The following is a 13844-nucleotide window of genomic DNA, read 5'->3' as shown; positions in this document are numbered from 1 at the left end:
GATCTTACCACCTACTTATTAAAACATGGCACGTACAAAAAAAAATAGAAAGAAAGAAAGACCCTCAACAATAACCAACAAATTAACTCTATTAATAATTAAAAGGCTTTTGTGGAAGATGATCTGATCAATCATGTTTAGAAAAGATGGTAGTTGAAGTGATAATGTATATAATTAATATAAATCCATGCATTTGGTGTTGCTTGTGCCGTACACGTTCTAACAGTTAGTTGATATAGAATTATCTTCAGCTTTACAAAATTTAAAAATAGTCTCTAGTATGGCCTATTTTTAGCTTAAATAACGGCTCAAATGCCACTTGCTGTTAAATTATAATTAATTTTAGGGTTTAGATAGTGCGCATAGTGTTTGTTCTTCTTCTTGAGAATTCGAATGAATTGTTGGCTACCAGTTTTCTGGAAGGAGACGAATCAAAGAAAAGAGATAGAAATTCTAGCAGTTGATATATATAATGGGAAGAGATCAGTTTCTTCATTAAGTAATTTACACCAATCATACTCAGTGCTCTACTTTCTCCTTTTGGAAGGTAGTTAGTAGTCCTTTTCTTCCTAACTAACCTATCTCTTAATTCCCACAAAACTAAAAACCAAAACAAAAATCGCAGTTCTTATAGTATACATGAATGAAAGCTACCTATATCTATATCACTCTATGTGTACTCTTCCAGCAATTATCTACAATTATTTTTACAGTTTATTAAATCAGTAATAAGTTATAATTGAAATACATCAGTTCATATGAATTCACTGCTAAGATAATCTATAATTTATATAATATATAAAAACTGAAGTATTTTGACATTTTGTTAATCTCTCGTAATAATTTTTCCACGTCAGCACAATATTTAAATAAAATAATAAAATTATTTTTATTTAGTCCAAACTTAACAATGACTATCTCTCTAACAAGTCCTACTTAAACTCAAACTCATCAAAATTATTTTTTTTTTAATCTAAACTTAATAAGAAGTGAAACTCTATCTCTCTAACAAGTGCAACTTTAACTCAAACTCAAATATTGATAATTTATCTCCAAATTTACAAAGTTAATCATGAACACTATAAAAGCAAAGCAAACCCCAATATTTTAAAAAAAAAAAAGACGTATGAGCTCTTTTTATATTAGTTTCTTATCCTCTACTTTGTTTAAAAAAAATTATGGTTTTCCATGTATTTTTTAAAGAGTAATTTCTGTAAATAAACCACCAAACTCTCTTTAGCCGTTTTTTACAAGATAAAAAAGCTTGCAATAATTGAAATTATTTTTTTGAATGTAACACATCTTTTTCTTATATTTCTCTATTATTTAGTCATATATATTTTGTTTTGTTTCAATTATTTCTGAGCAGTAAATCATCTGATTCTTTAATATTTTTTTGTCTTTCAGAAGTTTTAATATCTAAATATTTGAGTTATTTTTTTGCAATATTTGAAACTGTCTGACAAATTTTTTATAAGCCATTACACGTTTAAGTAATGACTTCTTCATCAAATTGTAACACAAATTGAAGTCATATAAGAACAAATCATACTATGGTGTAATTTCTTAAATTTTTTATAAAATTATTATAATTTACCTCAAAAATAGGTGAAAAAAAAAATTTTAATCCATATAAAAATGGTAAATAACCAATAGCACTTCGACAAATAAGATATATAATAATAAAATGTTTTGTCACTAAAGCTCTAAGATAATTATGAAAAAAAATAAAGCGTATTCTAAAATAACTCACAGTTACCACGAACCAAAGTTTTTGTAGTAGTATGGATTTCAAATAATGGAGACGGCAAATTATAGACAAAATTGTAACACGAGGGACAAGAGGCAATAACGGACCAAAGCCTCTGTACCAATCAGTGGTACTGTTGAATCAGTAAAAGATGGGCATGCAGAAAGACAGTGAAACTGTTGGATCAGTAAAAGTTGAGCATGCAGGAAGACAGTGAAACTGCAGAAAGACAGAGAAACTGCAGAATCAGTAAAAGATGAGCATGCAGAAAGACCTTTCACAAGTCACCAGAAAATATTGATAAAAAAAATCAATGATTCTCTATCAGTCTGTCACACTTAAAAGGCTGCAACTGCAACTACAAGATTCTACTTTAGCCCACAAAACAAAATCCTTCATGCATGCATAGCTTTCCCCACGCGAGAGCTTCTGACACTACAAATTAGTACACATTTTTATGTGCCGCTAATTCATGTGGTGAGTTGTGATTGGTAAAGAGATGATAATGAATCACTCTTCTATCAACCACAACTCATCCACATGAACAAGTTGTGCACAAAATTATGCACTAATTTGTGACATTAGAATTTTTCTTCCCACGCAGCTGCAAGCCTGCAACCCCACACATGCATGATTTTTAGCTTTTTAAAATGGATTATCTGGGGAAAAATTAATACCTAAAAAAAAGTGAGATTTAAAAAACTAATACTTGAAAAGGAATGGACCAAGAATTCTGTTTTTACTAATGAGCAATCCTAAAAATATTGTTTTTTTTTCATCATCTTTATAATTTATGATTAATAAAACATTATTTTTTATGTCACGTTTAAAGGGCTTAGTGTTATCTAAAGCATTCAACAACACAAGATTGTTTATAAATGTTGATAAACTGTCTTTTTCCAATCCTAACTAGTTAATTATTGTGAAAAATAGGATAGGAAATAAAATTATGAAAAAAAAAGTTTTCTTTTCTCTTCTAATGTAAATCATGTCATTATCCCAATCCACTTAAATCCAAAATTGACATAATATGAGACCATTCGAATAGTAATAAAATTTGTCACTACTCAAAGTCACAGTAGTCTCAAACTTGAATAGTGATGAAACACAAACTTTTTACACCAAGTCACCTTCTCGTAAGTTTGTGTTTAGCAAAAATTAAAAAGTCAACTTATTTTATTATTTAGCTTATTTTTGCTATTATTAATAAGTTTCACTGTACTTTTTGTATTATTCGTAAGTCTCACTATACTATTTTAATTAATTTTTACCTTTATATACAATATTTTCGGTAAAAAAATTTCAGTTAAAACAAAATTAACGAATTTCTAACTAATTATAATATTATATTCTCGATATTGACGGAGAAAGAGAAAAATTGCATCACAGACAAAATGGCCACTACGTACGTGTCGTTAAGCGAGAGAAAAAGGGGCCCTTTGGACCGTTGGTAATGGGATTGCCCAAAAAATTAATGTGAGAATTTTTGGGTCCTTGTCACAGGAAGGAATAGCTTTGTATTATCCTCCTATTGTTTCGTCCCAATCAACGTATTAAGCTTTTCTCGTTTCCTTTTTCGATGTTACTGACATCACTGCCTACATCAGTAGCAAGACCACGCTCAGAAATCCAAGAATAGAAACAATAAAAAAAAAAACAACTAAAAGAGAACAATAATATAATATAAATCTCCTGCCTCACAACATAGATATATCTGATTGGATACATTGGTCTTGATGGTCTTATAGTAATACTAAAAGCTTCATCATTATAGATTTGACATGGCGGCAACTCAAGGACCATATGTAAAAACAAAAGGATTAAGAATTTAATAATGCAATCAATTTACTTTTCAAGTGTGACTATTTTCAAATACCCAAATAGTTGGTGCCTAACTATTTGGAGAATTAAAACACTACAATTAATCTTTTTGACCAGGATTCCCAAAAGTTTGTAAAACCTAACGTGAAAGATAACCTTATTATGCATTTTCGTGTCAATCTGCATAACTTAAGTGGAATTTGAATGGAGATTCAATTGGATATATTCAATGGCGTGCATGCACCAATACCTGCTATGCTGAAAATTTGGTGAGTACTGCTCATTGATGATTGTATAAAAATAAGTGCAAAATTTAAGTACAGACTCTTTGTGTGTTGTACCAGAAGTTTTCAACTATAAAAATAGTTTTATCTTTTCTTAAACACATTTAAATTCAATCATGTGCTACATTGCAATACAACTACATGGTTCAATTTACTTGAAAATATAAAATTCTAATACTTAAAGAAAGTGTAACTAAATTTTGTACTAAAAATAACAAATTTAAAAGAAAAATAAAGAAAAAAACTGAGATAAAGGGATAAAAATGACACCACAATGGAAGCTGTTCTTTTTCACTCAAGTTGGGCTTTCAAAAACTCTTGAACTTGCTTCTTTTCTTTTTGGGCACTATTTCTTTTTGTGCACTACGTAAATCATAAATAAAATTGCCCTTTTTCAATGTTACATTAACAAAAAGGGACAATGGATATCGCTTTAATTGACCAACTGGGTCAACTCTTCAAATCTGCTCAATTTTGAAACCTTGATTTAGACAAAAGGAGTCAAGGACCATAAAATACTTCTGAATTGTGACCTTTATTTTTTATACTACTTTTGCAATGTGAGCAATCAAAGTGAAATTCCATTTCCATAAAGAATAGTTGAATTGTTTTGCACTATCTGAAAATAGGAAGATTATGATCATTAAATATTGATCAGTAACCATCCTCTAGCTCAGCTACGATGCTGAACCATAACGTAACCAAAGAAAAATAACATAAAAATAAATAACAAAGAAGGAAAAAAAGGACTAAGTAATGCATTGAGCAATTCTTTCTTCCTACTATCTTTGGCCAAGAAGAAAAAATCAAAATTAAAATAAGTATATCAAATCGAATAGGTAGATCTTAAGTTTAAAGTTGCCCTGAAACAAAATTCTGCCTAACTAAAGAAAACAAGATAACGAGTTTAACTCCCCCTATGAAGACTTTTGGGTTGGACCAGGCTTATATAAATTTTAATGGGTTGAATTGTGGCCGACCCAAAAGTTTCTTAAAAAATAAGGACTAATCTATAACACCAGTTGGGCTGAGCTGGTATTTAATTCTTTTTTCTTTCTCTTTTTTTCTCTCAATTTTTTGATAGGTAAATAGTGAGGAAGGGGAAGATGGTCCACAAACAAAAACATGAAACACCATAAAAAAATGTCTTTATCACTTAAATTGAGATAATGAGTCCGTTTGGATAGAACTTATTTTGCTGAAACTGAAAACTGAAAACTGAAAACACTGTAGCAAAATAATTTTTAAATGTGTGAATAGTACCGTGAGACTCATTTTTAATGAAAAAGTTGTTAAAAAGTGAAATCTGTGAGACCCATGAACAGTGCATTTGTGCACTGTTCATGACTGAATAGTCAAACCTTGCTGCTGGGTTTTATAAAAAAAAAAGGGAAGCAAAACGCAAACGCAGCCATAAAAGCTGTATCCAAACGGGCAAAATGTAATATATCATTTCATAAAATTATTTAGTTAGTACAATAAAAGATGAAATGGGCTGAAGCCGCTGGGCTATCCTTTACAAACATTGTCAAACCTAACAACTTCCAAACCCAATAAATTAAATAATCTTAATAACATAACAATTAATAATAGTACAACACAAATCGGCCTAGTAATACAATACATACAAACTAGTACAATTAAGAAACTAAGAAATAGATTCTCAAAAAAAAAAAAAAACTAAGAAATTTCTTCTAAAAAAAATGAATCTAAGAAATTTTTAATTAATAATACAATTACAAAATATGATAAAAGTCTACAAGACACCACCCATCTCCGTACATGGTAATCCGGGATGATACCTCCCATGCACTAAGAGCTTGGGGGTTTTCAAGGAGGAAAGCAAATGAGCTGCTGGGTAATATAACCATTTCAAGAAAAGAAAAAACGTAAGAGTCAATTTCAAACTCGTACAACAGAAAATAAATAACAATCCCAAAGCATAGCAAATAAAGTTCAAATCCCTACAAAATAAAGCAACAAGTTTAAACCAATACAATACGATCAACCATTCCAGAGCACCAGATGGAAACAGCATTTTGGTGACAATTCAAGGTATCTCATAAAATGAGCAACAAAGTACACGATATGGCAAAGCATATATCTTCTCCAAAAGCAGATTTATAAAATAGCTGCATTGGTTTACCAAGGAAAATTTTTCAAGTAGTTTCAAAAGCATTTTGCAACAGAAAAGGGGCTGTGATCAGAATTAATGCTGACTGACTTTATTTGGTTTAATTTTATTTCTAAATTTAATGTAATTGATTACATTACTTATTTCCTTATTTATTGTAACCCTAAAGGCTCTACTTAGAGGCTCTACAGAAATATTGTGAGCCGTGTTAAATTTGATGAATAGTAAAAGAATTGATATTTTTCTCTCTAGGTTGGTTGTGACTCCAAGTAACCTTAGTTGGTGACACAGGGTTTCAAGCAGCTCTAAGAGGTAAAGCTTAGTGTTGTTTTGCTTTTCCTTTTTTATTTATTTACTCTTGCAACTCCCATGCTGCACCAGGATGCAAAAGAAAAATAATAAATATAATCACTATTACAATAAGATTTCATTAAATCAACAATCCATCGATTCTATAATTCTATACAGCATATACCAACGTAAAGAATCAAGAGTTAAACACAAACACACACACATATATATACACTCACCATCTCAAAGCATTATGATGGTCTCAGCAATACCAACTACTTTGTTTCTAAACTCCATATCTCTCTCTCTCTCTCTCTCTCTCTCTCTGTTTCCTACTAAAATCTACAAGTTTATACAGATATCTCAAATTAGGAAGTCGACGAGGATTAGTCATGCATAAGATATATAATTCTCCAGAGAAGTGTTGAATAAGCAAGTCAATGAGGACCATAATTAAGTAAGAAGGGTTTTATCACATGGAGCCCTAAATATTTTTACTAAATCAACCGCTTGAGCATATAAAGTACCTCCTCTAAGTTGATGGCACAGACCATCCCCTTGTGCCATTTCTAAATAGCGACACACCAAAAACAGAAAGCCTTCTCCATTTGACCAATTATTGACCTAACATACATTTTTTGTTTTGAAGTAATTCTAAAATTTTATTAGGAAAAAAGAAAGAGCTGAAGTATATGGGATCTATACAAAATGCTCACCTAAAGAATACATAAGATATTCAATGGGTCTATTAAAGAAACCTGGATGCAGCCAGACTCATCCACTCATATGATGATCTCAAAAATAAATATTTGAGCTTAAGCGTAAAAAACAAAACAACATTAGAGCTCTTATTTTCCTACTGTTGCGGGAAATAGGAAAACATGAATAACCTTCACAGGCATCAACAGCATTAAAGCAATCTATCTAGATCATTACAATGACATCCAAACAAACCCAAACAGAGAAATATGTCAAAAACCTTCACAGGCATAACCTTGTAAACCCTAAAGAGAGATAAGGCATACCACGACTCTCTAGCAACTAATGGCAAGGAAGAAATATGAACCAAATCTCCACTAGACTTACATATACAACAACAATTCACAATAATCAAAAAAAAAAATTGACATTATCCACTGTTAGATTCTTTTGAGAGAGCGACACTGCCAATCCACATGTCATTCCAAAAGCAAACTCTCCTACTATTCCCAACCATAAATTTAACAAATCCAAAAGAAAGACCCTTTTGATGCGGGAAGCACAAAAAAAATCTATTTTAATTTAGTTTATTTAATTTTAGAAGTCAACTATATGTTTATTGCCAATTGAATTTTATTTTGAATCTTATTAGTTAATTAGGTTACTAGTATTTTATTTCATTTTCTAGAGTAAAGGGTGTTTTCGTAATTCAATGGATTAGGATTTCCTATGTCAGAATTAAGGTTCGGTCCTACAAGTCTATATAAGTATGTTATTATGCTCCTATGGAGACAAGTTTCTGAAGAAGAAAATTTAGTTGCCAACTCCAGGTGTTGATTCCTAAGTTTACTATCTCACTTGGTGCTGATTAGTAGGTTAGCCTCAAGCCCAAAATTGCTTCAAAACATAAGCGAACAGACCTGATAGATAAAAATTTATAAGCATTTGCATCACAGAAAAGGATGGTGTCCACAAAAAGGTAGATGAAAAACACACAGAATTCCTCCCACCCCCAACTTGAAAACCAAATGACAAACCCCCTTCTACTTCACTACTCAGCATCTTGCTAAGAATTCCTAAGGCTGGAATGAATAATAAACGGGATAACAGATCACCTAGTGATGTAGAATAGATTTATATAAAACCAGTCTATGTATGGTTCCTGTCAAATTAAGGTTTGCTACTTTGGTTAATCAGCGGCAAAAGGCTAGGGAATATATCTATGGTTTTAGGTTTTGATAGATTAAAAAAGAAAGTTTGACTTGGGTTGCAAAGAGGTGAGAAGTTGAGATTAAATCTGTCCACAGGCTGGGAACAATAACATGTTAAAGGCGAAAGGCAACCTTAAGGCTCCAAGGCCTTGTATCGCCCGAGGCGTGAGGCGACAAAAAGGCAGTAGGTTCTAAAGGTGGACGCCTTGCCTTATAGCCTTTAAGGCGCCTTAGTGGCGCCTTTGCCTTGCCCAGGTGCCTAGGCGAGAGCCTGGCTCGCCTTTGACTAATACTACCATGAAGAATATTATAAGGGAGAGAAAAATAAGAAAACACTCTACATATAGAAGTCTTTCATTAACCAAATCTATCAATTTTAATTAATCAACCCTAACTTATTGGCAAACAAAATCACCAAATTAAAGTTATGGAGTATGCTGTAAATTTATAAAGTTCTGAGCACAAGTACCCATAACATATAACCAGGAACTACGAAGAAAAATGGAGGTAAAACAGATTTCTATAAGTATGAACATGGTACAAATTGATTTTTGAAGGCCCTGAAGAAAAGCATTTCCAATAAAAGTCCAAGCAATCCTCTTCAAACTGGCTATCTAAATAATAAATAGCATGGAGAACACATACCACCAATCAAACGAAGAATCAAGTTTTAGTTGAGAGACAGATATCACTTTAAACAATATGAAAAGTCATGTTTTAGTAGGAGAGCCGGGTACAAAAAAAGAAACTATTTGCAAGCACCCAGTCTCTGTAGATCAGAAGTTCAACACTACATTGTGAATATTGAATCACCAATATCAGGAAGTTTAACCAAAATTTTGGATTTTGAACCTAAGAGGACACAAAAAGATTCTCTAGAATACATATTGAAGATTGAATACCTCACATAGAAGGACCATATTCCTGTTCAAATGCCAAAGAATCCTGTTCAAATGCCAGTCATGTTAGGACCTAAAGGGCCTTGCAAGCACCTAACATAAGTTCCAGAAAAACCCTCCACAGCCGCACCTCACTGATCCAACGATTGTCTAATGCAGTCTTATCGAAGCCCCTAAATTCCTACATTGAGACCAACTTCTACTACTAAACTATATTACCCAATAGACTTGGAACTCTCATCTAACGAAACCAATGACTCCGAGCACTAGATCACCAACTAAATATATCATATACAATTCTAAACATCAACACAAAAACTGCATAGTCAATTTACAATACGCAATTTACCGCGACTCCCGCTCTATCCCACCGGTACTTTTGCCCTTCACATTCCTCTGCTCCAACATGTACTCGCAAACTCGCTCAGCTTTCCGTTTCATACCTTCAATCATCTCCTCAGTCGCGTCGATTATCTGTTTCGGCAAATGCATTTCCAAATAATCAATCCACTCCCCAAACGTCCTCGTCTCCAGATCAAACCCCTCCTTATCATCATCATCATCATCATCATCAACAACTACATTCTCTGCTTCCGAATTCTCCGGAATATTCTCCAGCATTGAGTCCAAAGCCACAGCCTTCGCGCTCTGAGTTCGCCGCGTACTCCTTTGCCGAACCGGTACCAGTTTCTTTTCTACAGCTTCGACATTCTCCGATCCACGAACATTTCTCGCACTCCGAGTCCGCCGCGTACTCATTTGCCTTACCGGTTTCTCTTTCTCTGATTCCTCTGCTTCTTCTTCTTCTTCTTCGCTCTCCAAAACCCTAACATTCCGTCCGCGTTTCTCTGCAACCGGTTCCTTCTCAGCGGCTCGGCGCCTAGGGTTCCGTCTGAGTCGGCTCTCATCGTTGTTGAAATTCACAAGGATAGAAGTAAACTCGCCGATCGTGATCGAATCGCCGTCGGAGAGATCGTGAGGAGTGTTTGGTTGGAGCTCGATACCGTTTAGGAGAGTGCCATTGGAGGAGTCGAGGTCGCGGATGGTCCATTTTCCCGACCCGGATCCGAATGAAGAAGAAGAAGAAGAAGACTCCGAGTCGATGGAGAGGTGATTAGAGGAGATGCCGGCGTCTTTGATGGAGAGGTTGTTGCCACGGACGATGCGGCCGATTCGGATCCTGGATCCGGGTCGGAATTCAAGGGATTCGCCTTGACGTGGGCCATGGACGATTACTAGCTTCAGGGGTGGGGGATCCATTGTTTGAGAAAAGGCTGTGATTGTGATTATGATTGTGAGATAGAGGGCAGGCTGTGGCACTCCATTTGAATTCTAGCGACGCGCGGGCTTGTTTTCCCACCCTCTCTTTTTAAACGGTTTCAAATTCATAAAATTAATTAATTAATTAATTTTTTTTAATAATTTTAAAGTTAAATTTAGTTGGGACAAATTTCACTTTCTTTTTTGGGATAAATTCACTAACTTTGCTTAAAATTTAATTCGATACTATAATTTCATTTTTATTCAATTCAATCCTCATGTCCACTTTCTTTAGAAAATTTTTGTTAAGTGTTCTAAAGTGGGAACTAAAAATGACGTCATTTGAGTTATAAACAACGCAATTTTGATAGAAATTAAGGGTCCGTTTGGTAAAAGAATTCTAGTAACTTTGTTTGTATTTTTTAAAAATGCGTGTGGGTGAAAAAATGTATAAAAATAGGTGTAATGATGTTTAAACATTAAAAACTGTCGTTTAAACAATAATAACAAATCAGCCCTAAAATTTAGATAACTGAATAATGAAAATAAAGTTATAAGACTAAATTGGATATAACTAAAGTTAGAAGATGTAATTTGTAATTTAACATTTTCTTTTATAGGTATGAAGAAATTGGATTTGGACCAAATTATCTATCCAAACTCAAAGGAAACAATATGGGTATGGTCATGTGTCGGTGTGTGTAAAGATCTATGGACCAGCAGAAAAAACAGGTCAATTTGTATCCAACCTTCCAAAACTATAAGTTGGGTTAAGTTGATCCACATAACATATCACATGGGTTGACTCTTTTTTGAAGGGGTTTTTCTTGCTACTTAAAAAAAAAAAAAAAAAAAAAAAAAAAAAAAAAACTCTTTTGAAGCTACCTAAACATGTTTTACTATTTATTTTTGAAGTATGTTCTTTATTTCCTTTTTTTTCTAAGTTATTTTCTTCTCATCACAGATACTCACAAATTCATTCTTCACAAGTTTGATACTTAACAACTTCAAGTTAGTGAAATTGTGTAAACTTAAGAATTTCCTTTTAATAAACTTTGATTTAAGTATTTTTTTACTTTTGAAGTATTTTTTTTGGAGTCTTTGTTTTTTTAATGTTTTTAGAAATTTGTTTCATTTGATTTTGATTTGGGTGTTGCACAAATTATGTGCTTATGATGTGTCAATAATGATGTATACTTTTTTTATATTAAAAATGATGAAGAATGAAGAAAAATTAAATTACTCCAGACCGTCCATGGTCATCCACACCAGCAGTCGTCTAGAAGAAAGCACCAAGACGAGGCTAACACCCGTGGTCGTCCATAGGCGAAAACACACCCGTAGCACTCGTCCTAGGGAAGCTATCATCCCCTTCCTGAAGGGGTTCGTCCACAAGAGAACCCTTGGACGAGACCTTTACATTTGGGAATTACTAAGTACATTTTACCACTCTGCAACATACATATAACTTCCAGTAACCGTTGTATGAGAAAATATAACTCCTAAACGGTTGTGGAAGTTATCCCTGAACCCTCGCACCTCCTCAAATCTAAGGGAGGTTACAATCCCAATAACTGTTCCTAGGACACTATATAAACACCCATTCAGAGCATAAAAAGGTACGCTTGATATTTCCCAAAAAGTTGGAACTCTAAAAATAAAGAGAGAAAACTAACTTTGTCATCGGAGGGTTCTTGGCCAGCAACCCCGGTCACCTTTGATCGCTTTTCTTTCTTTTCCAGGCCATCGAAGGAGCAAGCAGTCATGTCAAGTCTGAAGCATCCAGCCTACTGATTTTCTTTGCATTATCAGTTGGCGCCGTCTGTGGGAACCTATTCATTGCTCTTTTCATTCGACTATCTATTTTTGTTGTCAACGATTAGCCTTTCCTAGACAAAAGGCTGAATGGTTCGAACAAGATCAAGGGCTACCAGCCCAGGCTATCAGGAAAGTAGGGATGCTTCTAGTAATCCCCTTCGCGATCACAGGTTAACGCCTGTCATGCAACCGTCTTCTGTTCAACATATACAATCCATGGCTGCCGCTATGGCAAAACTGACCCGTCAGAATCAGGAGTTGAATAGGGAGATCAACCTTAGGAGGCAGCGCCAAGATGGGCATACAGAAGGACGAGCCTAGAGTCAGGAAGGTGGAGGAGAAGATGTTGAGTCCGAAAATCAGACAAGGGGTACCGCTTCAAGAAGAGTGCCATACTTGGAAAGAAAGATGGACCAAATGAGAAAAGCCATGGATGAGATGAGGGACAACATAAGGCGGGCAAACCCAGTGGATGATTTAGTTAATCGAACGGACTCTCATTTCACAGCTTCCATCAACAGTCATCCCTACCTCCGAAATTCAAAATGCCTTCCTTGGATTCGTATGATGGAAATCGTGACCCGTGTGATCACATTGCTACTTTCAAGACGACCATGCACCTTCAAGGGGTCTTGGACGAGATTATGTGCAGAGCTTTCCCTACCACACTAAAGGGACCAGCGCGGGTGTGGTTTAGCAAAATACCCCCAAACTCAGTGGGATCGTTTGAAGAGTTGAGTAAGTTATTTGTCAATAATTTCATTGGAGGACAACGCCACAAGCGTTCCTCTTTTAGTTTGCTGACTATAGAGCAAGGGAAAAATGAGAGTTTGCGGTCCTTTATTACCCGGTTTAATAGGGAAGCCTTGACGGTAGACGAAATGGATGACAAGGTATTGTTGGCCGCCTTCCATAATGGGGTCAATTCTGACTTGTTCATCCATAAGCTCTACGAGCAGGAACCACAAACTATGGCCGAACTCGTCCATTCGGCCCAGAATTTCATGAATGCTGAGCACGCTATCATAGCCAAGAAGAGAAAGAGAGCAGAGCGCTCGGAAGTGGCCACCAGCGGTACTCAGATCAGGGACCTCGTCCAAAGAAGGCTCGAGTAGACGAGAGAAAAGACAAGGATGGTAAGAAGGCAAGTTCCTCAGCGAGGAATCAGTAATACACACCCCTGACTATGCCACTGAAGCAGGTTCTTATGCAGATCAAGGATGATCCGTCCTTGAAGTGGCCGGATAAGATGAAAGGAGATCCTAACAAGCGCAATTGGAGCAAGTATTGCCACTTTCATAGAGACCACGGGCATGACACGAACGAGTGTTTTGATTTGAAGCAGCAGATAGAGAACCTCATTAGACAAGGAAAGCTAAGGAACTTCCTTGGACGAGATCAAAGAGATGAGAAACTGAAAGCCAAGGTGGAAGAGTCATCACGACCCCCATTAGGAGAGATAAGAGTAATTATCAAAGGAAACTCGACAGCGCAGTCATCTAAGTCGAGGAAGACATACTTGAAGGTGGTGCAAAACGTCCAGCTGTCTGGATGACCTTCTAAGACGAGGGAAGTAAACGAGCAAGCCATTACGTTCACAGGCGAGGACGCAGGACGACTTCACCACCCACACGATGACGTGATAGTCATCACCCTACTCATTGCTGACTACATGAC

The 13844-nt window shown here is 35.1% G+C and overlaps 1 protein-coding gene across 1 annotated transcript; it reads right to left on the bottom strand.

The window, feature by feature from the left end:
* Positions 1-8858: 8858 nt before the first annotated feature.
* Positions 8859-10423, bottom strand: LOC142617550 (FHA domain-containing protein At4g14490). The gene has a single exon (XM_075790459.1). The coding sequence runs from the start codon at positions 10347-10349 to the stop codon at positions 9435-9437; it is 915 nt and encodes a 304-aa protein (XP_075646574.1). The 5' UTR covers positions 10350-10423; the 3' UTR covers positions 8859-9434.
* Positions 10424-13844: the final 3421 nt, after the last annotated feature.

The sequence above is a fragment of the Castanea sativa genome, chromosome 11, assembly GCF_040712315.1.
Source record: "Castanea sativa cultivar Marrone di Chiusa Pesio chromosome 11, ASM4071231v1".
Lineage (NCBI taxonomy): Eukaryota > Viridiplantae > Streptophyta > Magnoliopsida > Fagales > Fagaceae > Castanea > Castanea sativa.
This window is presented reverse-complemented; position numbering and strand designations above follow the sequence as displayed.

Bases quoted from the DNA above. Each gene is read 5' to 3' on its own strand.
- LOC142617550 (XM_075790459.1), bottom strand. From the start codon at position 10,349: ATGGATCCCCCACCCCTGAAGCTAGTAATCGTCCATGGCCCACGTCAA.